This window comes from Meriones unguiculatus, chromosome 11, assembly GCF_030254825.1.
Source record: "Meriones unguiculatus strain TT.TT164.6M chromosome 11, Bangor_MerUng_6.1, whole genome shotgun sequence".
Lineage (NCBI taxonomy): Eukaryota > Metazoa > Chordata > Mammalia > Rodentia > Muridae > Meriones > Meriones unguiculatus.
The window spans coordinates 91,727,293-91,752,186 of record NC_083359.1 but is presented as its reverse complement, the minus strand read 5'-3'; the positions used below and the strand labels follow the sequence as shown (position 1 = coordinate 91,752,186).

The 24,894-nt window shown below is 46.4% G+C and overlaps 1 protein-coding gene across 1 annotated transcript; it reads left to right on the top strand.

Moving 5' to 3' along the window:
* Positions 1–98: 98 nt before the first annotated feature.
* Pcp4l1 (Purkinje cell protein 4 like 1) lies at positions 99–24,559 on the top strand. The gene is made up of 3 exons (XM_021647144.2): positions 99–335; positions 21,421–21,475; positions 23,313–24,559. The coding sequence occupies exons 1-3, from the start codon at positions 327–329 to the stop codon at positions 23,453–23,455; spliced, it is 207 nt and encodes a 68-aa protein (XP_021502819.1). The 5' UTR covers positions 99–326; the 3' UTR covers positions 23,456–24,559.
* The last annotated feature ends 335 nt before the right edge of the window (positions 24,560–24,894 follow it).

The window sequence follows — 24,894 nt, the reverse complement described above, 5'->3', positions numbered from 1 at the left end:
AGCCTGCCCCCACTGGCTTCAAGAAGCTGTCAGTCTGCAGTAGGCAGAGTTTCTATTGGTTGGGCTGGAGGCGGGGACCGGAGCTCACTATAAAAGGTGGGGCCGGTCCAGGCGCGGATTGCTGCTGACAGGACCTGTTCGGAAGGGGTACCCTGAGCAGAGCCTCAGCCGGGGCGCCTCGGGCAGCTCGTAGCAGCGGCTCGCGCTCTCTCCTCCGGCCCTGCCCGGGGTGTCTGCTCCGGAGCCCGGCAACTCTCGCTCCACGGACGCATCTCCTAGGACCCCTCGCCTCACCTGTGCCTGCCACGCCCCGTCCGGCCGCCGGGATGAGCGAGGTGAGAGGTGCGGCTCCGGCATCCCGGACACCTCCCGCGCGCCGGGCCAGGGCTGCGGCGAGGAGAAAGCTGTGGTTCTAGGTTCCCTGGAGGCGAGGGGTACTCTATGCGCGGACGCCACTGCCCCTCTAGGAAAGCCCCCCCATCTCCTGGCTCCCTGAAGCTGCTGGAAAGGGGGTGCTTTTAGCCTAACAACTGTCAATAGTGCTTTGGGGAGAGGGGTGACCCGAGCCAGCTGTAGGAGGGAATTGAGCTTTGAGGGTGATAAGCTGTCCCTTGGGGTGCCAGTCCTCCGCATCTCTCCTATTGCTCCGAGGTTACCATGGCTTTCCCTGATGCCCTCACCAGCCAGCTTCTGCTAGGATTGTGTTGTTCTTGCGTTCCATAGGCAGCAGCCAACAAGAGCCCCGTCCCTGGCCACCTAAGCCCCTTCAGGTGGCAGTTTTCACTCCTTCAGTGAGGAACGAACGCTGGGGGTACCTGTTCTGCCGAACATGAGTACTGTAGTGGAGGAAGGCACCTCCAGCCTCCCTGTTCCCTTTCAGAGTAGACCTCCCTCTGCAGTGCCTGGTACTTCGATGCCTTAGGACGGGTTCTGTGGTGTTCATGGGTTAACTGGTTGGTTGGCTCATTTCAAAGAACACTATTCATGGTAAGACTTTAAAGAAGAACTGTCCTGTTGTCTGACTTGATTTGTAGCATCCTGGGCAGATCTTCGTATCATAAGACAAGGATTGTCGTTCCCAGATGATGTTGGTCCAAACAGCAGCATCTCATGCCTCCCTTCTGTGGCCCCTCTCCTAGTAAGCTAGTCCTTGTGTTCCGTCTGTTTCTCCAGAGTGCCAGTGCCTACTTCTGCTGCTCACTAGCTATGCGGCCTTAGGTGCCTCACCTAAGCTGTGCTTCAGCTTTCTGTCTGTAAAACGAGGGTAATACTGGTTGCTCTAAAAGATTAAATCACATGGGTCAAGTACTTTAACTGCTACCTAGCCTCCAATAGGCACCCAGTCTGAAATCTGAGTCCCCTCCTCTCTTGCTTTCTGTCTCTGTGTCTGTCTCTGTATGCATGCACACATGTTTCAAGTTAGTTTCTTACAGAAAACCAGCATAAGAATTCTCAAGGCTTCTCAGTGATAGGAGTGAAGTTTTGAGTTCAATTGCCAGTAATGAAAGGAGAGACACAGAGAGGCAGAGAGAGATAGAGAGACAGAGACAAGAGGAGGGAGAGAGAATTCCCTGGAGCCCGGGCCCCAGTTTAGATAGGAAGAATGAATATTTTCAGTAGTTCTGCTGACTCCTACCAAAAGTTAATCACCTAGGGAGGCAATTAGTGCCAACTGCTGTGTTGTCTTGGTTGCCATGTCCACTGAGTATATCCTGGAAAATCCAGCCAGTCTGGTGGGCTGCAAAGGAAAGAAAGTAGTTTCCAGCACCTCGGCTGGCGGTGACTGTGACCACAACAGTCTTGCTGAAAGAAAATAATAATAAAAATAAAAGGAGTGGCCTTCTCTGGCTTTCCCCAGCTCTGACATGAGAAGGGAGGCTTTCATCCCCCCCCTCCCAAGGTCTAGGGTTCAAACCACTCCTCCTCCTCATTGTGCTTCTAAATCTGACAATTTAAATCCAAGCCATTTCCCCTGGGAGTTTATCTGAAGGCTATGCTGACATGATATGTGGTTAGTTTGTGCATATGAGGAGACAGGAGACATGCTTGCTCCCCAGATAGGACACTTGGTAGAGGGCTTTTAAAGCGATATTTAGTGGACTCCAATGCTGTTGCATGGTAAGGAGAGCAGCTTGGTGTGTGCCTGAGGAAGGGAAATCTTGGGGCCACCCTAGGCAGCAGTTGAACTTGACTGGCCTTAATTAGGGGCTCTGCAGAATGGCTAGACTAGGATCCTTTGCTGGGGACTCTGTGTGGAAGACTGCCCAGCCTCCTAAGCTGTCAGAACAAGCTGGTTCTAGCTAGCAATTTAGCCGTCCAACTGCCTCCTAATACAGAGCAGAGCCTTGCTTCAGGGATGAATATTTATAATATCCAGAGGCAGCCACCTGGGTGTATACACAGACCAGCTGTTTCTAAACCAGAGCCCCAAGGGGGGATCTCTCTTTCCCCACAGGCTAAGAACCAGTCTGTTTTCTTCCTCTTGTAAGAAACTATGGTAAAAAGCGGAAGTGTTGCCTGGAGCCCTGCAGCTCTAGGGAGGCTCCAAATGGCTTCATTTCTCTCCAGTTTCCTCATTTCTCCATCCCTACCCCATGGATCCCCTCTGTCAAGTTGATGTGCCCAGGCCAGGAGAGCCAGGTACCCTGAATCTTATGTAAGTTTCACCTCCCCCACCTGCTTATTTTCTTGCTTCAGAGACACTGCATGAAATGAGAAGAGTTGGGATGTGTTTAAAAGATTCACGTATCAACTGAAGAACAGCTAGAGGTGTGTGTGTGTGTGGGGGGGTGTCCTCTGGACCAGGGTAACTGAAAGTGTAGGGAAGGGTTCTGGCAGGGTTGCTGAGCAGGACCGCTAGCTCTGCTTTCCCTTGGCTCTCTGCTGTCACTCAGTACTGCAGCGGAGCATTTCCCTGTGTCTGCATGCTCTTGTGCACAGGAGCTGCGGGGACTCATCCCCAGCTTGTCTGTGTTCACAGCTGGAGGCAGGAGTTGATCGCTGGGAATCATAGTCTGCCTCCCGTCCTTTAATAACTTCCCCCCCTAAAGCCTGTGAAGCCTGGGTATGGGAGATGCACTCAGCCCCCCGAGGGCTCTTTCCCCTAATCCCCTTTGATGCGGTGTAGCTGGCTGCAGGAAGCACAAGTGCAGGGTTTTGTGTGGTGCTGTTGCATTTCTCATCTCTGACACGGCTGGACGAATCCTTTGGTCCAGCCGTCTACTCTGCTGAAGAGGGAGTCACGGATCGCTGGTGACAGTGCCCACAGTTCCTGTCCTGAGTTTTAGCTGGCAGGGGATAGACAAGGGGCACATCATCTAGATTGTTGGGAAGGAACTTAAAGCTGCTGTCCTCTCCTTTATTATTCTTTTGAGGTGTTCTTACCTAATGGAAACAAGATATTGCTCTTCAGGGAGTCACTTTTTTTTTTTTCTCCCTGTGTACATCTGTCTTTATCTGCAACCTTCCCCACAAAGGACATTTAGACCGATGTAGTTCTATTATATCTTCTGTGAGCCAGTTGTTAGGGAACTCACCATCCAAGTTTCTCTCTCTCTCTCTCCATTGATGCTTTATTATTCTTGTTATTACTACCACTATAATAATAATAATAATAATTATTATTGATAAGTTAGACATACAGCATAGGACTGACTGCTTGTTATGAGAATATCTTCTATCTCCAGAATCTGTCTTCCAAATAGGGAGACCACAATTTGGTTCACAACCTTCTTGCATGGTCCATCCCTTTTTTGCTGACCCATTTCTGTTGTTGGCTTTAGCTGCTTGAATAAGAATTTCTGGTTCGTAAGAAGTTGATGGTTTTGTCATCTTGTGATCTGGGTACAGGGGTGACTCAGTCTCCCAAATGGCAGCCACGATCAGTTATCTTGCGGAATGTCAGGTTTCCGTGGGGTGGGCGGCCATAGGGAGTAGTGAGTTTGATGCATCCTTCCCGCCTGTCTGCGGGCCCTAACCAGCAGACGTGACGGAGACTGTGATCCTGGTTGAAGGGAAGATGATGAGTCAACAGCTGTCTTTTCATAGTGTCCATTCTGTGAATACTTCCGCTTTTTATGATCTACCTTTCTAAATTCTGCCTAAATCATTTTTCACAAGTCTAGTTTATCATAGAAGAACAAAACCTCATTTTGCAAAAATTCATCAAGGTAGAAAGCCAGATATATCTTTTACCAGGATAACCCCAAAATGAAATATCAAGACATTTTCATGATAGAATCTTAGATTTGCTGAAGCACTCTAAAGATCACCTGGTCCAGTCTTTTCACATTACAGTTGAGGAGCCTGAGCCCCTGTCTTATTTGAGTTTGTACAGTACTAAAGAATCAAGGGGAACAGTGCTGCTGATGTCTGTTTCCAAATGAATTGTCTTCAGAACTCTTTAACTTGTCACTCCATTGAATATACAACAGTCTGATTCACACGCTGCTTTAATATCTATAGTTCTGGAGCGCAAACCCAGAGTAGATACTGTATCACTAAGTTATTTTTCCCCTTTAAATTGTAATTAATTACTTAATTAACTTATTAAGACATATACTTGTGCCTTGACCGCTTCATCTCACTGCCTTTTCCTCCCAAAGGGTAGGAATACAGGCATTCATCACCACATCTAGTGCCTTTTTTTAAATGTTATTTTGAGACAGGTTTATATTAAGTTGCCCATACTGGCCTTAAACTTGCAATTGTCCTACTTCTGCCTCCCAAGTAATTAGAGCTGTGGGCCACCATGTCCAGCTACCATCAGCCCCTTCCCCCAACAACACATATACCTTGGTGTTTGACATAGGATCCCATCATGTAGCTCGGGGCAGTCTGGAACTTTCTATACTGTTTCTCTCCCAAGTACTGGGATTGCTGATGTGTGTCACCATGCAGCCTGGAGCATCCTCTTGCTCTGAGATGAGGTCTACTGTAGCCCAGACTAGCCTCAGACTCAGTGTATGACTGAGGATGACTTTGAACTTCTGATCCTCCTGTCCTTACCTTCCCAGTACTGGACTACTGGACTTCTGAGGAGGCACTGCTCTGCCAGGTTCTAGGCCGTCCATGCCTGTAATCAAACCCAGGGCTTCACACATGCTAGGCCCGCCCTCCCGGGTGTCTTAGTCACTGTTCTGTTGCTGTGAGGAGAGACACCAGGACCACAGCAATTCTTACAAGACAAAGCATTTAACTGGAGACTCGTTCACGTTTTCAGAGGTTTAGTTCATTAGCATTGTGGTTGAGTGTATGGCAGCATGCAGGCAGGTGCTGGAAGAGTCACTGAGAGTTACATCCTGATCTGGAGAGAGAGAGAGAGAGAGAGAGAGAGAGAGAGAGAGAGAGCACCCCTTTGGTTCTGGTGTGGAGAGAGAGCCTCACTGGGCCTGGTGTGAGCTTTTTGAAACCTCCAAGGCCACTACCAATGACACCATTCTTCCAACAAGGCCACACCTCCTAATCCTTCCCCAACAGTGTCACTCTCTGTTAACTAAGTATCCAAATATATGAGCCTATGGGGCCAATTCTTACTCAAGCTGCCATATTAGGCATTGTGGGTACTGTCCATCATAATGATGCCACATCATCTTAAAATTTAGTGTGTGGCATATGCTGAAGTAGAGTAGGTAAATTGATAGGAATGAAGAAAACAGAAACCCTGAGGCCTTCTTCTTCTGGGTTATTAATTTTTCCATAATTGTAGAGCATCAAGGATGAGAAGGAGAGTTTTTGTTTCTGAAAGTATCTAACTATAGAGCAGTTCTCTTAGTTCTCTCTTTCCTTTGGTGATGATGGGGTTGAACCCAGGGCCATTTTCTTGCAAGATAAGCACTCTGCCACTGAACTATAACTCCAGCCCTCTCAGTTCTATTTGGCTTGGAGGATCCGGTGTGGAAAAGCATGTATCTGTGTAAAATTGGCAAATCTGACAACGAGACAGGCTCTGGCTGTTTAGTTTTCCTCCACATGACAAATTGGCTTCCAAGCAAGAAGTACAACAGCTTTGCGGGAGAAGAAAGGCAGAACAGGGGAGCCAAGGGTGATTAACTGGGAAGTAAGAGATGAAAACTTCTTGGGATTCCAGGGTGTCATCTGCACAATTTTCTAAATTCCTACAGCAGATCTGATCCTCAAAATGGCTTGGATAAACCTGCAAGAATGAGCTAAGGGTGGAGGTAATGGGGAGATGTCTCAGTTAGTAAAGTGTTTGCCTATGACCTGAATTTCACCCCCAAAACCAGCATGGAAAAAAAAAAAAAACAATGAAAAAAGTAGCGTGCACTTGTAATCTTAGTTTTGGGAAGGTAGAGACAAGGGATCCCAGTCAGCCTGGTCTGTTCAGTGGGAGATCCTGTCTCAAAAGACTAGGTGGGGGCTGGAGAGATGGCTCAGAGATTAAGAACACTGCTTGCTCTTCCAGAGGTCATGAGTTCAATTCCCAGCAACCACATAGTGGCTCACAACCATCTATAATGAAATCTACTGCCCGATTCTGGTGTTCAGATGTACACTCAGACAGAACACTGTATACATAATGAAATAAATAAATAAATCTTAAAAAAAAAAAAGACTAGGTGGACAGCTCCTGAAGAATGATGTTTAAGGGTGCATTCCCACCATCACATGCACATACACACATGTATACGCACACTCACCACATGTATAATCCACACTCATATATGCACACACACACAGACATGCATGTATGCTCATGATAAGCTCAGTCAGAAGCAGACTCTGTGATGGCACACATCTGTCGTCCTAGGAGGTGAAAACAGGAGGATGACAAGTTTGAGGGCCCTTGGGCTATACGTAGCCAGTTCTAGGCTGGTCTCAGGTATGAAGGGAGATCCCATGTCAAAAATAAATGAATAAGCAAACAAAGGCTAAAGCTGTAGCTCAGGTGGTAGGTGGTAGATGGACAAACCCTTAATTTGATTCCCAGTACTACACGGAACAGGGTTCTGTAATCCTAGCACTCAGAAGCTGGAGGCAGGGGGATCAGGAAGTCTGAACAGGTCCTGTCCAGGTAGTGAGTTTGAGGCCTGGCTGGGTTACATGAGCTCTTATGCAGAGGGATAGAGAGAGAATGTGAGGATGAGAATGAACGAGAATCAGTAAACCCAACACCAAACGCCACTCCCCTTTTTTGCATGAAATCTGCACTCTTTTGAATAAAATACCTAAAAGCCTAGACTTTATGGCTAGGTGTCATGGCATGTGCTATAATCCTAGTGCTTAGGAGGTGATAGCAACAAGTTCAGGAGTTTAGTGCACAGAGAGTTCAAAGATAGTCTAAGGTACATGAGACCCTGTCTCAAAACACAAAAACAAAACAAAACAAAACAAAGACCCAGCCTTAAAACAAAAAAGCCAAAACAAATGAATTAGACCTTGTGATGTTCTTCTCATTCATCAAACTTACTGAAGCCTGGCTTCCTTCCTTCTTCCCTCCCTCTCTCCCTCTCTCCCTCCCTCCCACTCTTCCTTCTTTCCTTTCTGCATTGCTAGCCTAGAACTGGCCTAGAATTAGTTGGCTCAGACTAGCCTCAAACTCAAGAGATCCTCCTGGCTCAGCCTCCTGACTGCTGAGGTGAAGTGTTACTAGGATAAAGCTACCACATACCCCAGGGGTGAGCTGCCCTCATCAACCGTGAAGCTGGATTTCTGCTTCCCACTCGGTGACTCCGGCAGCCATCATCACCTGGTTCCCAACCCCCACCCGGGGAAAAGAGGTGCCATTTACCATTCTGTTGTGCTTAGCAGCTGCCTCCCTCCCACACAGAGCCCTCCAGCTGAGTGTTTGCTTTGTAGGCTGTGGGGGGATTAATATGTTTATTTTAGAACGTTAACACCATGGGTGGGATGCACGGTGAAGATTATAGTAATAAATGAAGCTCTGGCTTTACTCTCTCTCTCTCTCTCTCTCTCTCTCCCAGTCCGCTACTCCTCAGTATGGGGTAAAGGCTTGGCTCCAAGCTGTGTGCAGAATGCCACAAATAACCGCTCATTAAACTGTGGCAGCCCGTGCTGGGGGGAATGGGCAGGGGCTGTTGACTCATTGCATACCATGAGTTGGCATGAACAAAGAATCCTACCCCGACTCTAGGGGAGGGAGTACTGCTATTCCAGGAAACAGAGTGGGGTGGCTAAAGGGAGAGGGACAAACTAGGGAACGGGTGCTGTTCAGGGTCTAGTCTCGTGGTAAGCGGCATGCAAGATGTCAGGCGTCTGGCCTATATTTTCTGTATTAGGAGAGGAATGTGTGTATGGAGAAAACCGGAGTAAGGATTCCTAGTTCTCTTTCTGTTATTATCTTGAGGGTGACCTTGAGCAAGTCCTTCCGAAGCTGTTTGAGGACTGCAGCTGGTTGCTGCACTGAAAGAGTTGAAACAGTTCCAACAGTACTCCAAAAACAGCAGTCCGGGGTCATGCAGGGGCACGGGATCCCAGAGGCTTCTGTGAGGGCCTGTAGCAGTGACTACCATTTAACGCTGGGGGAGAACACTTCAGCATTCATAGAGACACCTCCGAGGGGGCGGGGGGAGGGTCAGGAACAAAGCCTCTTCCCACCACCTGGAAAAACATTCACTTCAGGCTCCCTTTACGAAAAGGAGTTTGTGAAGTCTCGGATTAAGGTCAATACAAAGACAAGGTGTGTGTGTGTGTGTGTGTGTGTGTGGTTTGTGTTTATTTTTGTTTTTGTTTTTTGAGACAGGGTTTCTCTGTGTAGCCCTGGATGTCATTGAATTCGTTCTGTAGACGAGGCTAGTCTTGAAATCATAGAAATCTTCCTGCTTCTGCCTCCCCAAGGCTGGGATTAAAGGCGTGCACCTCTACTGCCAGGCATGGGGGGGGGCCTCTAAGGCTTATATTAGAATTTTTTTTTTTTTAGGCTTCGTTGAGCTCTTTTTAAATTTTCTGCCCTGGTCCACAGAGACAGAATTGTGGGTATCTGTGGCTGTTCATAAAAGCGAGTGATTGTAGTGGTGCTAGAATTTGTGTGTTTTTATTTGTACAGCCCCCAAGTCATGTCATGCAAATGCAGCATGCAGTTGGCCCAGGTGCGATGAAAGGATTCTTGCTGTTAGGAACCATCGGTGCTCCCTCTTTAAAGAGCCAGGAGTGTGGAAAAGAGTGTGGGAAAGGCTGAATAGTTTACCCTTCCCAAAACTGGTTTTAACTTACTGCTTGGAAAAGAGCAGAGGTGATGGTGTCTTCCTCTCCTGGGGATGATAGTTGCTGTGGTTACACCACTAAAGGGGAAAGAGACAAAGGAAGAAAAGAAACAATGGAAAGGGGAGGGGGAGTGGATTCTGTGTAACAGTTGAGTTATGGGGTCCCTACTCCCCACTAGTGGCGGAGGGGAAGCCGTTAAGTTACTGCTATGTGGGCTATCTTCAGCTGCTTTGCCAAGACAATGTTAACTCATACAATAATTTTTGGATTTTAGTGTTTTTTTTTTTCTTTTTCTCTTTGTGCTTTCTTTTTTTTAAAAAAAAAAAAAAAAAAAAAAAAGACAAGGTTGCATTATATAGCCCATGGTGGCTTGGAACTCTTGATCTTGACTCAGCTGCCTCAGTGCTGAGATTAGAGGTAGGTAGTACCATGATTGGGTACAATTATCTTGTGTTTACTTTTGTTACTTTTTTTTTTTTTTCAGGAGGTGGGGTGGGTGAGGGAAGGGTGGTCCTGGGAATTGGCAGCCAGTTTGTTTGGTTTGGTTGGTTGGTTGGTTTTCTTAAAAAGAGAGAGAGAGAGAGTCTTTCTCTATTATGTAGTTCTGGCCGTAGTCCAGGCCAGTCGGCCAGTCTTGAACTCACAAAGCTATGCCTGCCTCTGCCTCCTGAATGCTGAGACTAGAAGCATGTGCCATGACACCTGGCTGCAGACGTCACTCTTAACCACTGAGCAGCCTCTGCAGTCTCCCGCACTCCCTTTGAAGACTGATTTTCTTGTGTATACGAGCGCTTTGCTGGCAGGTATACAAGAGAACCGTGAGCTTGCCTGGCATCTGAGGAGGCCAGAAGAAGATGCTAGGTTGTGCAGAACTGCAATTGCTGATGCTTGTGAGCTGACCTGTGGGCTCTGGGAACAGAACCTGGGTCCTCTGCTAGATCAGCAAGCACCCCTAACCACAGAGTCATCTCTCTAGCTCCAGTAAGTTTTTAAAGTTTGTTTAAAAATGTATTCTATGGTGACTCAGGCCTGCCGGAAGGTTAAGGGGGATCACATGAGTTTGATATCAGCTCGAACGACACAGTGTAAGAGCATGCTTAAAAAATAAATAAATAAAATAAAAGCCACACCCCAAACTAAACAACAACAAAAAATTCCGGAATACAAGGTCTTTATCAGATTTGTGATTTGTAAATATTTTCTTTCTGCCTTTAACTCGTCTCTCCTCTTAAAAAAATTCAGTTTATAATACTTTTCTATGAGTTTTGCTTTTAGTACAGCTAAGAGATGTTTTTACATATTAAGGTTGCAAAAACCTTCCCCCCTATGCTTTGTTCTGAAGTCTCACACTTAATTGTGGCTGCTGCTGTTCTTTTCCATGCAGTGCGGTAGGCCTCCATTGCTAGATAGAGCAAGCTGACCTCAAACTTTCTCCTCTTCTTGAAAGTTTAGGTTTTATGTCTATTTGTAGTTGATTTCTGTAAGGTTCAAGGTATAGTTTGAGGTGGGTTTCTTTTGCTTAGTTTTGCAAATGACTGTGCAATTTTCCCTTACTGTTTGTTGAAAAGAAGATCTCTCATGTCCTTCCTGCCCCCAGACTCTCCCCATCTGCTTTCATGTCATATGTATTTCATTATTTTCTTAAGATCTCTTCCTCTCCTTCATGGTCCCCTTTCTATTTTCATCTCTCTTGTGCTCAGCCCCCCTACCCCCCCAAAGTCTAGAATATGCATGTGAGAGAAACCTGCTATTTGTCTTTCTGAGTCTGGTTTATTTCTTTTACTATAATGACCTTCCCTTTTAATATTATTGTGCCTCAGACCTTGGTCCCAGGCCTGCCCTGCTTCTTTTCACTCTAATGGTACTTGGAAAAGAAATTCACATCAAAAAATGGAGGAGAAGGGAGGGCAGGCAGAGAGAGAAGGGGAGTTATTGAGAGAAAAAGAAGCTGATTGTCGTGACTTCTGGGAAAGAGAAGGGATGAGACTGAGAGCTCAGATGGGATAAAAACCTCATCTGAAAGGTGAAGATCGGCAAAAGTATGCTATGTTTTCCTGTGTTGGGATTTGGAGGAAACTTTAAAACGGACAGATAACTTTCTGGAGGGAAATACTAGAGAAAGAAGATAACCCCCATCTGTAACTTAAAACCTAAAGAAAAAAACAAAAAACAAAAACTCCCCTAACCCATAGGCCTTTGTCTTCTGTTCTCCTGTGGGAGGGCCGAGTCCACAACTTTGGGCTGCAGAGGAAACAAAACAATACTCATAGGGAATTGGCACTTACTGTCGAGATGATAGAATGGAACATTGGAATACATCAGGCCCAGAGGAGGGAATGAAGGAAAGGACTACAGAAGGTAGGCAGGGGAAGAAACTCGAGTTCTCTAGGGAAAGCAAGATGTGATGGGTTTCCCTTGCTAATTAGTGTTTGGTACCGAGGAGTGGAAACAATTAGTCCTGTGTGAGCAATGACACCTCCCTGAACCAAACACTAAGCTCACTGGAACCGGAACAATAGTTTTGAATATAAGCAAGGGAGTCATTTGCTGTGGAAAAGAGTAGGATGATCTTGCACACGAAATTCTCAGACTCTGAAGGGCCCAGTGAGTGAAGACTATGGTTAGTCCCTGGGTGTCAGTTTGGTGTGTGAGGAGGCCCACGGAGCAAGCCCGATACCAAGGTGGTCAGATGAGCAAGCAGAGCAAGAATCGGAGTGAGCATGTGTGGTCTGGGATCAAGTCCTCACATAGCATGTGGGATTGCTCCAGAATGAGAGCATAAATCCCATTATTCCCTGGAGAGTGTAGGTGAAGGTGTTTGGATTGTGGATTGAGTTGGCTGTACTTTGGAGTCAGCTGTTTGATTGTGAGTATGGGATTTAATCATGATCCTAAAGATCTTCCTTCCCACCTGGGGATTGCTCCATTGTATAGATAACTTGTATAGTCAAGTCATTCCCATTAGATTTCTCCCTCAAGCGCCTGTGGGTGCGTATGTGTGCTCCAAGTAAACTTAGAGATCTAGATAGTACATAACATAACGTTCGAGAGCCTGGACTCTAAAGCCAGACTGCCTTTCTGGCTTCAAATCCTGACCTTGTTTCTTAGCTGTGTGAGCTTAGGCCAAAAAAATTTTTAAAATTAAAACACTGTTGACCTCCGTGCTTGGTTTGAAAAATGAGAATAGCGGTGCCTGTTTTCTGGAGCTGTTAGAATGAGTCAGCATGTTAGTGCTATTAAAGCACGCACAGAAGCATTAGATGGTGGTATCATCTCTGTGATTATCAGTAACAAGGTAAGCTAGCATTCCCAAGTCCTTAGCTTCTGCCAGTTCTCCTAGTTGGAGCCTGTAATGCAGTGGTTCTCAATCTGTGGGTTGGGACCCCCTGGGGTTGAATGACCCTTTCAGAGAGGTCACCTAACTACTGGGAAACACAGATACTTACATTATAATGCCTAACAGTAGCAAAATTACAGTTATGAAGTAGCAGCAAAAACAATTTTATGGTTGGGGGGGGGGGCTCACCACAACATGAGGAACTATATTAAAGGGCAGCAGCATTAGCCAGGTTGAGAAACACGGCTGTGAGGAAGGGAAGGTTTTCCTGAACCATTTTACCATTGTTCTAATCTGGAAGCAGAAGGACACCTGAGAGGTTGTGATCAACACGTGCCTAGAATGAGGGGCTATGAAAAGGCTCAGAAACAGACCTGTTACAGCTCTTGAGTTGACATTGCTCCTTTGGAGCACACACACACACCAGGTGAACTTGAAGTTTGGATAGTCTGATCGCCTTCCTGTTCACTGGCCAGACCATCCTGGTTCATATAAAGCTGATGACTTTCTAGAAAACAACCCAGAGCACTGAGGCAGAGGACAGGGACCAGCGAGCAACTGAGTACCATATAGAGGCTAGTCCAACGGTCCCTACCCCCAGTAAGTCACAAACAGCTAAATCTAGAAATGCAGTGCCCACGGTACCTATTTTGAGACCTGGCTAGAAAGAATAGAGGGAGGCAGGGCAGGAAGAGTCCCTGGCACTCTTCAACCGATGGGGTGAGGAAGATTTCAAGGGGCGCTGTGAGCAGTGGGGGCCTGACAGTCCTCCTTTCTGGCCTCACCAATGGAAACTCTTGATCTTACGTTTATGACCTTTCATAAATATAACCCAAATGGAGCTAGAAACCCCTGGGGAACCAGATCACAGTCGCTGTTCTATTCCAGGGCCAGAACAGGCTCAGGAAAGAGGGACGCTGGCTGGGCAGAGGGAAAATGGCAGCCCGTGTGGTTCAGCCCTGGCACATATTCCTGCTTAGAGGATTTGGGTCCAGATCCCCTGACACGAGAAGAGAAGCTGAGCAAACATCCTATATTAGTTATGTTTCTATTGCCGTGATAAAACACCTTGACCAAGGGCAACGTACAGAAGAATGAGTTTATTTGGGCTTATGGTTCCAGGGGCTAGAGTCTATTATAGTGGAGTAGAGGCAGCGGGTGTTAGGAAGCAGATGCTGAGAGCAGAGGCCGAGGCTCACACTTTGAACCAGGAACATGAAGAAGAGAGAGAGAGAGAGAGAGAGAACTAGAAAATGGTAAGTCTTTAAACTGTTAACATCAGCCCACCTCCAGTGACACACTTCTCCCAACAAGGCCTCATTTCTTGAGCCTCCTCCAGAAAGCGACACCAACTGGGGGCTGTGTGGATTGAACGAGAATGGTCCCCAGGGGTTCTCATGTTTGAATCCTTGGTTCTCAATTGATGGAACTGTTTGGAAAGGACTAGGAGGTGTGGCTCTGAGGAGGTTTGTCCCTGGGGACAGCTTTGAGGCTTCAAAAAGATCAAAGAGAAGAAGAATAATGACGGTGGGTCAGTCATTCTAGAGTTTCAAAAAAAAAAAGAATAATCCTTCGTCCCATAGAAGCTCTTCTGTCTGGTCTACAAGAGACTCTTGCTTTCAAATCCACTCTACACCTCTGGCTTGGCATGTGTAGTCCTCGTGCCTTGGCCTCCCAGGTGTAAGGCTTATACATTTGTGTCTTCATATCCAGCCTCAGATGTTAAAATTTTCTTTTATTTTTTATGTACTATGTGTATGTATGCAGGTTGCAGTGGACATAAGTATATATCCATGTGTCTGGGTGTGCATGTGGGTAGAGGCTACAGGCTCACCTTGAGCACTGTTTCTCTGGTGCTGTCTTCTTTAGTTGTTGAAGTCAGGGTCTCAGTAGCCTGACACAAACCAGCAGGCTAAGCTGGCTGATGAGAGGGCCCCAGAGACCCACCTACTTCTGTCTCTTCTGGGTTTACCTTGTTTCTTTATGTGGTTTCTGGGGATTGGGCTCAACCTCTCAAGCTTGTGCAGCAAGCAATCCCCAGCCTCAGATTAATATATATATATATATATGTGTGTATATATATATAAAACTAAACATATGCTATCTTTAAAAAAATATTGGACACTATCAGTGTCTTAGTTAGAGTTTCTATTGCTGTGAAGAGACACCAGGACAGCAGGAACTCTTATAAGAGAAAATATTTATTTGGGGACTTGCTTATATTTTCAAAGGTCTGGTCCGTTATCATCATGGCATAGAGCATGGCAACATGCAGGCAGGAGCTGGAGCAGTAGCTAAGAGCGACGTCCTGATCTACAGGCAGAAAGAGAGAGAGCCATACTGGCCCTGATGTGAGCTTTCTGAAACTCACGCCCACCCCCAGTGACACCCTTCCTCCAACAAGGCCACGCCTACTCCAAAAGGCCAACCTTCCAGTAGTGCTACTTCCTACGCATCCAAATGTATGAGTCTATTCAAAACTACCCACAAATAAATAATCAGTTTATTATTGTTTGTTTGGTTTTCAGAATCAAAACTACGGCCTTGAACATGCTAAGTACATAATCTATGGCTGAACTAAACCCTTTGACTTTTTTTTTTTTTTGAGACAGGATCTTACTGTGTAGCCTTGGCTGTCCTGGAACTCACTATGTAGACCAGGCTGGCCTCGAACTCACAGAGAGCCACCAGCGCTGCCTCCTGAGTGCTAAGATTAAAGGTTTGCACCTCCATAAGTATATCACTACTTGAGTAAGTGTGTGTGGGGGGGTTCATGTTGATTTGTGCATGCTCACATGTGTGTGTGTGGCCAGCATTTGCTACTTTCCTTTCTCTCGTCCACCCGTCTTCACCTTATTAACCCCCTAACACTAGATAGGAGATAAAAAGGGATAGAAAGGAAAGGGGGAATGTTGTCATCAGACTAGTTCCTGCTGGTTAGGGGCGTCGAGTGAAAGTTTGACCTTTCACTGTCAGGGTATCTAATTCTTCTTGTGGTTTCTTTGCACACAACTACTTGGCAAATCACAACCAACCTCACCCAACCACCAACCCGCCAAGAACGGCAACCTCCCAGATGCTCCCAGAATTCCAAAGGTCACAAGCTCATAGAAACTGTCGGTAGCTGACAAAACCACGCCCCTGCCAGAGCCACGCCCCTGTCAGCTGCCGCAAAGCAGCCCCCATGTCCCCACACCTGGGAGTAAAACCATCTTATAACATTTCTGTGTTTTTGAAAGAACCCAGAACTCCAGAGTTCTCACCTATGCGCATGCGTGTAGAGACCGGAGGACACCCTCAGTTGAGACATCATTCCGAAGACACCATCTGCCTACGGTGGGATGAGGTGGGAAATGGCCTCTTGCCAACCTGAAACCTGACAAGTGGCTTTGCTGGCTGCCCAGCAAGATCCACCCGTCTCCTGCGACCACAGAAGTGTGGGAGCGTGCCTCACTTTCTCGTGTTGGCTCTGAGTATTAAACTCCGTCTTCGTGCGTGCAAAGCTAACCCTTGACTACCTGAGCTATCCCAAGTTTGTGTTTCACTATTCCGTAAGAGTTTTTAACTGTAAGTTGCTTTCTCATTTTTGTTTGTTTGTATAGAGACGGAGTGGGGGTTAACTAAAAGTTGGAAGGGCTAGAGAGACGGCTCGGGAGGTAAAAGCACTTGATGTGCTAGCTAGCCAGGCAGCCTGAGTTCTGTCCTCGGAACCCGCGGTGGAAGGAGGGAACTGACCCCTGAAAGTCGTCCTTGGACCCCTACAATGCACCATGGCACACATACACTCACACTCAGGAGGCAGAGGCAGGTGGATCTGTGAGTTTGAGGCCGGCCTGCTCAACAAAGCAAGTTCTATGACAGCTAGGACTACACAGAGAAACCTTGTCTCGAAAAACCAATAATAATGATAACAATTAATATAGACTTTAAGCACTAGGGTTAATGGACAAAAAAGTGTTCAGGAATAAAGTAAGATTGAGGGCATGGGCATGTCAAAGGAGAATTCCTTTTTTTTTTCCTTACAACTTGCTGTATTTTGAAGGCTACCTTGAACTCCCTCCCAAGTGCTGGGATTAGAGCCCATGTTTCCACATCCAGATCCTCATAACTTTTTATTAGAATCTGGTTACCAGAGTTGAAAGAATGTGCATCTACATGCCCTCAGTAGCGCAGTCATTATTACCACACTAGCGTTCTGTGTCAGCACGTGAAAATACTGTGGAGTGAGGAGACAGTCTCCCTATGTTCCAAAGCCAGGGCTACCTTTTTCTGTTTGTGTTATCTGGCCTTGGGTGAGATCCAGAACATTCTTCTAAGCTTGTTTCTTCAGCTATAAAACAGGGTGACAGCTCAGAGAATTAATTAATAGGGTAAGTTCGGCACACAGTAACAGATGCTCAATAATTATTGTTTAGTTACCTGTTTTATCTCCCCCCTGTTGATGCAAGCTACAGTCATTTTGAAAGAGAGATTCAACTGAGAAAGTGCCCCCACCGGACTGTTATTGTGGGCTTCGTACTTGTCCTTTAATTAGGAGGCAGAGACTTCTGTGTGGTTTAAAGCTGTCAGCCTTTTCCTGGAACAGACTCTGAGCTAAACTTAAGCTGACTTTTCCTCTACTCCATCTTTCCATGTGGATCTCACTGTCTGTTCCATCTTCCTTTTGTTCCCTTCCATGTCTCCTTGAGTCTCCTGCCATCTCTACCTGCCCAAAGTCCAGCCCCTGTACTTCCTGCCCCAGCTCTGGGGCTGTCAGCATTTTAGTATACAAAAAGGCACATTCCAATCTGAACACATCAGCAGCAAGACAACACCTGATACATCTCTTACAGGTCGCCCTTTGGCAGGTGAAGAAGGACAAGCATTTACAAATAGAAAACCGGTGATGGTCCAAAATCCTGCTGACACTTAGCTTTAGCCAGCACTGAATTAACAACTGAAAATGCAGGGACACACCTTCATTAATGTGAGGGAAGGTCATTTCAACAGATTGTCCTGTGGGCAAACTGGTATCATATATCTATTTATTTATTTATATTAATTACAGTTTTTTTCACTTTATATCCTAGCTGCAGCCGCCTCCCTTGTTCCCTCCCAATCTCACCCTCCCTCCCTCATCTCCTCCCATGCCCCTCCCCAAGTCCACTGATAGGGGAGGTCCTCCTCCCCTTTTCCATCTGACCCTACCTTACCAGGTCTCATCAGGACTGGCTGCATTGTCTTCCTCTGTGGCTTGGTAAGTCTGCTCCCCGCTCAGGGGAAGGTGATCAAAGAGCCAGCCACTGAGTTCATGTCAGAGACAGTCCCTGTTCCCATTACTATGGAACCCACTTGGACACTGAACTACCATGGGCTACATCTTTGCAGGGGTTCTAGGTTATCTCCATGCATGGTCCTTGGTTGGAGTATGAGTCTCAGAAAAGACCCCTGTGCCCAGATTTTTTTGGTTCTGTTGGTCTCCTTGTGGCACTCCTGTCCCCTCCAGTCTATCTCCCCCTTCTTTCAAGATTCCCTGCACTCTGCCCAGAGTTTATTCTTGATTGATGTGGGAGGGACTGGCCACTGTTGGTGGTGCCACTTCTGAGTTCTGTAAGAAGGCAGGCTGTGCAAGCCACTAAGCCGCTCTCCTCCATGGGCTCTGCCTCAGGGCCTGAGTTCAGTTCCTGCCTTGAGAGTCATCAGTGATAGACTGTGATGTGGAACTATATAAAGCCGAAACAAATCCTTCCCTGTCTAGGTTGGTTTTGCTCCAGGTATGACACCTTGACACTTACCTTGAAAGATAAGACAATGTCTTGATTGATTTCACTTTAAATCTATGGCCCTCAACCTCAAGAGGGCTCTTGAACCTTCTGGTGTTCCTTCTGTATCACATCTATCACTCACTTTCTTAGGAGACTGTTTCACTCATTTTCATCTTTCATCAGACCTTTTACCATTTCTTGCCCCTTAACTCTCAGGTGACAACTGCCCTTCTTGTTTCACTGAAAAGATAGAAACATGTAGTAGAAAATGTCTACAACTGTCACCCTGCTTGCACCTGTCCCATGCCTTCATTCCTGTCTGTAAATGCTGTGTTAATACCCCTATCTAAGGCTAACCCTCCACTTGTCTACTGTATCCATTTTTTCCTCGCTTATTCAAGACCTTACTCTTATAATTATCCTTTCTCTCTACCATCATCAATTTTTTTTCCTCTACTAAAATTTCCATCAGCACTCCCTTAACAAACACCTTCCACAGTCACATATCCATCCCGAAGTGTTGTCCAGTCCTGCTGTCCTTAAAGAGAAATGTCTTTCATAGAGTTCTCTATACTCAAAATTGCGCCAGCAACTCTAGCATATGTTACTATGAAACTTCTGAAGTCTGAATATGTTCTCTCACTTAGTCACTATGATCCTAGTCTAAAGCCCACTGTTATGCTTAGACTGACGTAAGACCCTTCTAATTTCCCTCATGGCTTTCCCTTTCTTTTTTGTAGTTTAATCTCAGAAAAAACCCTTAAAAGCTAAGTGGTAGTGGCACACACCTTTAATCCCAGCACCCAGGAGGCAGAGACAGGTGGCTTTCTGTGAGTTCATTGCCTGGTCTATAGATTGAGTTCCAGGAAAGCCAGGACTATGCAGAAAAACCATGTCTTGAAAAACCAAAGCAAACCAAGCAACCAAACAACACCCTCCAATTCCTTAAAAACATGGTGGAGAGGATGCAGCATGACCAGCTGCCCATGCTTCTGCCGCCATGGCTCCTCGCCATGATGGGCTGTGTCCTTTCTTAATCTGTAAGCCACAATAAACCCGTCTTTGTCAAAAACATGGTAAAGAAAGGGGCATTGTGGCACACACCTGTCATTCCAGCACTTGGGAGGTGAAGGGCTGGAGGTAGGATCAGTTCAAGAGCTGCCTTGTCTGTACTGTGACCCTGAGTCAAACAAGCAACAAACAAGAAACTTCTCTTCTTGGATGATTAAAAGATATCCCAAACTGGTTCAAAACAAAACAAAACAAAACAAACAAACAAACAAAAAACAGCGACATAAAAAACCAAACCAAACCAAACAAACAAAACCCCCTCCTGATCCTCTCCCTAAAATCCATTCTGTTGGTTGTCTTCTCTGTAGCAGGAAATGGGAACTCCTTTCCCCCCCTGTTGGTCAGGCTACTTCAGGAGTCACTCTTGACTCCCACTTTATGACAATACCACTTCTCCAATTAGAGTCACTGCTGTAGCAAATTAAAATGGGTGTTGGGCTAAATAATGTTATTTATCATTTGCCCTATAATTTTCACGGCGGAATTATTTAACCCACTGTCACAATCAAAGAAGACACAGACACCTGTTAAATTTTGTAATTGCCTTAGCTATCTTAGACTGGGCAGACATTCTACCTACGCTGTCTCAATAACCTCACCATCCAAATCCCAGCCCCCGTCCAATGACGTCTACCTTGACCATAACTGGGCTACCTTCCATTCATAATCCTAAGATACCTGCTTATATCTTTTTTCTTAGTGTTTCTCCATCAACATCATCCTTGGAGTCCTTCCTCCCGGCCCACATGGTTCCTGCTCCACACAAACCCATCGTGGCATCCTCCTGCCTCCTCTCTTCCTGTCTGGCTGTTTCCGGTGATTCTCTTGAACCCAAAGCCCGGGAACCTTAGCCACGCCCACCCCATTCTGTCCTGCCCAGGTTTTAGGCTTTTAATCAACCAATCAGGTATGATGTCTTAGGCAGGTTTACATAACAAGGATAGGTTTATTCAGGCAGTAACAAGATCTTGAGGGCCAGTAATTAGCATCAAAATACAAGCATCAGACCAACCCCCAACAAATTACCTTGGTCATGGTTCTAAATCCTCATAACCCCTTCACTGCCACTGTTCTGATTCAAGCTACCACCTTCTCTCACTTGGCTTACTGAAGCCCTTTCGTGGGCTTTCTGCTTCCTCTTTCATGCAAATCAGAGTTCTCCAATGGCTTCTACCTGTAGTAAATGAAATCCCTTAATAAGTCTCCCCAAGGCCCTATATAATTTGCTCCCATCTATGGCTAGGCCTGATCTCAGTTCCATCCCTCAACCTTTCCTCTCTGCACTTCAGCCATCCCTGATCTTGCTGCTCTTCAAGAAGTTCATCATACTTCTGCCCCAGGGTCTTGCCACAGCCTTTACCCACAGCCTTTACCGCTTACTTCCTGTAGCTTCTTGCTCAAATGCCACCTCTCAGAAAAAATTTCCAGGGTTGGTGATTTTCCAGGGTTAGTTCAGTGGTAAAGCAATTGTCTAGCATGCATGACGTGAATCCATGAGCCCTGAATGCAATCCCCAACACTTAAAAGAAAAAAAAAAAGTTACCTCCATAGTTGTCCTGATGGACTTTTCCTGACAACTATGTAAAGGCCTGTTCCTCTATCCTTACCTAGCATTCATCACATCCCCACCTTGTCTTTTCGCTAGTACTTTTTACCATCTCATACTGTGGTCACCTGTTTGCCGAATATCCCTAGATTGAGCTCTGTGAAGGCAGGGTTTCTTGGTTTCTTTATCTGCTTTGTTTCCTATAGTTTCTCTACCATCACTAAATATTCACTGAGTTCATTATTTTTGAAATAAGTTCTCATTGAGTAGCTCACTGTGTGGCCCAAGTGGGTCTGGAACTCATGACAATCCTCTTGTCTTGGCCTCCTGAATGTTAGGATTACAAGCATCCTCTACCATACTGGGCTTACTGAATGAGCTTTGATGATCTTCCATCTGATCTCAAGATCTGCCTACTTCTTCGAAAGTCTTGGGAAATAGGCCTGGTGGTGGGAAAGCTTGAGTGTGCGTAAGAGATCTAAAGGGACGATACCTTCATCCTTTCATGTGAATCTCACGTTGTTATTCTTTTCCTCCAGCTTAACACAAAAACACCCTCAGCAACCAACCAAGCCTCCGACCCTGAGGAAAAAGGTGAGTATGGTTGGGCTAGGCGGTTAGTAGAACTAACGAAGATAGAAATATGATACAAGAAAAGTTGTAAATCTAGAAGATCCTGACATGGATGCCAAAGTGTGGCGTGAGGCCAAGTAAAACAAGGGGTTACTACGGCTTGAGGTTCTTGCTAGTTTTTCCCAAGAAGCAATTATATCAGCATTTTCACTTTATTTTAGCAAGTAAAGTCTAGAGTGTTTGGGAAATGCATGTAAAATGATGAGAAGGGGCCAGTGAGATAGCTCAGTGGAAAAAGATGCTTATTAATCAGTCCTGAAGTCTTCAGTTCAATCTCCAGAACACACATGATAGAAGGCAAAAAGTAACACTCACAAGTTGTCTCTCCTCTGATCTCTACACATGGGACATATACACATGTCAAGAAAATTAAGGTATTTAAAAGGATTTGTTTTTTTAAACATGGTATATGTATGTATGTGTGCCTGTGTGCGTTTTTGTGCGCCCTGTGCATATAGGTGCCCTCAGAGGCCATAAGACTTCAGAGCCCCTTCAACTGGAATTACAAGTGGATGCTGGGAATGGAACCTGGACCTCGTGCAAGAGCACCAAGTGCTCTTAACCACTGAGCCATTTCTCTAGCTCAACAAAACATATATTTTATTATTTTTTTTTAATTTCAATTTACTTACTTTATATCCCAGGGGTGGCCCTTCCCTCCTCTCCTTCCAGTCCTCCCCCTTCTCCTCTTTCCCCTCTCCCTTTCTCCCCAGAAAAGGGGAAGCTCCCTCTCCCCTTATCAACCTGCCCCAGTTCATCCAGTCACATCAGGACTGAGCGTATCCTCATCCCCTGAGGCCAGGCCAGGCATCGCTGACAGTGGGAAATGATCCAAAAGCAGGCAATAGAGTCCATGTTAGAAACAGCCCCTGCCTCTACTTTACAGGTGCCCCATATGAAGATCAAACTGCTCATTGGCCACATATATGCACAGGGCCTAGGTTGAGACCATGCATGCTTCTTAGTTGATGTCTCAGTCTCTGTAAGTCTTCCATGGGACTGGGTTAGTTGTCTCTTTTGGTCTCCTTGTGCATTTCCTGTCTCCTTCAGGTCCTTCCATTTCCCCCCTCCCCCCTCCCAACACTTCCACAGGATTCCCGTAGCTCCAGCCCATGCTTGGCTGCAAGTCCCAGCGTCTGTCTTGATCCGCTTCTTGCTGGAGCCTCCCTGACTACAGTCAAGTTAGGCTCCTGTCTGCAAGCATAGCAAAGCATCATTAATAGTATCACGGGCTGGCTCTCTACCATGGGGTGCATCTCAGGTTGGGTCAGTTATTGGTTGGACACTCCTTTAATCTCTGTTCCCTCTTTATCCCTGAACTTCTTGTAGGCAGGTTAATTTTTGGAACAAAGGTTTTGTCGGTGGGTTGTTGCTTCCCTCCTTCCACTAGTCCTGCCTGGCTAGGAGGTGGTCACTTCAGCCTTCATGTCCCCGAAACAAAACATTTTTGAGTGATAAGAAGAAACTCATCAGATAATCCAGGCCACTGTTTTCCATTAAAACTTGAAGGAAGGAAGTCTGCCTTGGGATTTGTACTATAAGATTTAGGAATCAGTGATGACAGAAACCAGCGATTTGCCATTTCATCCAAGAATAACAAAACTTTTTGAGGTAGCTATGCTAATTCCAATCCTAGCATCCTAACCTTTAGACTCATCAGTCATCTGTAGTCCTTGAGAATTCTGGGGGGCCCCAAAGAGTCTAGGCAAAAGTGGAATCTAAGTGCTGTGTTTGAGATCTGGAGGAAAGGTCTGGAATCATTGGGTTGACTCATCAATGTGTCTCCAACTGTTTACAGGGAAGGCTGGCAGCATCAAGAAGGCTGAGGAGGAGGAAGAAATTGACATTGACCTGACAGCGCCAGAGACAGAGAAGGCTGCCCTTGCAATCCAGGGCAAGTTCAGGCGATTCCAGAAAAGGAAAAAGGATTCCAGCTCCTGAATGGCGGGCCTTCCCTTCACCTTTCTACTTCCTCGTTCCCCTCCACCGCTCTGACTCTCATGTGTCTTGTCCCTTTATCCCTCCAGCCTCTCCCAGAGGCAAGCTTAACCTTTGTAGATCCTTTTCTCAGGCTTCTTTAAGCCATCACAGTAGTAGAGAGAGGCACAAGGACGTGAGAAGATGAAGACTCCAGTTGGTAGTAGTCATTAGGCTAAGTGGGATCACTCTCCTTCGGAGAACGAAAGGTTTAGAGGTTGACTAAACCCCTAGTGCTCAGGGCAGGAGGAGAAGAACGCAGAAGAGTCTCAGGGTGGAGTAAAGGTAGTCTCTGCCAGTTGCAACATTCACCCTCCAGGCAACACTTCAGATCCTGCTGCACCACCCCTCCCATCTCCCGTGATTCAGTCACGGCGCAGCTGCCTTCCCTCTGGGCAGCCCTAAATCAAGGAGCTTGCAGAGTGTGGTGGTGCATGCCTTTAGTCCTAGAACTGGGAAGGCAGAGGCAAATGGATCTCTGTTCAAGGCCAGCCTGGTCAACGAGGTGAATTCCCAGCCAGCCAGGGTTACATAGAGGGACCCTGTCTCAAAACAAAAAAAAACAAAAAAAAACAAAACCAAAAAACCTATCCCTGCAGCAAACAAAGAAGCTTAATACATTAGTGCATGCTGAGTAGATTCTTTCGAAGGAAAGAAAACTGGGGCTGGTAGGGGCAAGGAAAAGCTTCCTTCATCGTCCAGACTGAGATCAGAGGAGCCAGAGATGGCAGAAGGTCCAGGGGCCGTAGGAATGAAATGAAAACTAACAGACATTTAAGAAGGAAAGAAAAGCAGAGGAGGACAACATGTCTGAGGCGATGTGCTATTGTGAAATAAATACTACGTGAGGGGCAATCTGGCCTTCGCTAACCTGCCTACCTCTTAACCCATCCCGTCCCCATCTCTAGTCGCCCCCCCACCCCACCCCCTGTTCCGTGTGAGCCAAATGACACCCCTATAATTCTCAGCCACCCCACTGTGGAGTCAGGGCAAAACAGCCACTCTATGTGACTTTAGCATGTTTAATAATTATAACAATAAAAAAGCCCTCAGGCGGGGCCCACTGAACCCCCACTGGTGTTTTGGGTTTGTTGTTGTTGTTTGGTTTGTTTTTCCTCCCCTGGGGGAGCGTGAATGTAAGCCCAAGCTGGCCTGGGGAAGGTGGCAGAGGAACTGCATGGTGGCGGGAGAACCAATTCCAGCTGACGCTAACCCAGCCTTCCTCCTCCTGACCTTGCCCTCACCTTGAGGCAGCACCCACACTGAGTTGCTCTGCTGCTGTCACCGCCCCCAGGGCACACGCACCTGCAAGGATGATGTCTTCCTGCTCTCCTGCCAGCTTTGAGCACGCTTGGTACGTATCTCTGGAAACAAACCTATTCTTCCTTGCTTCTTATCCCCAA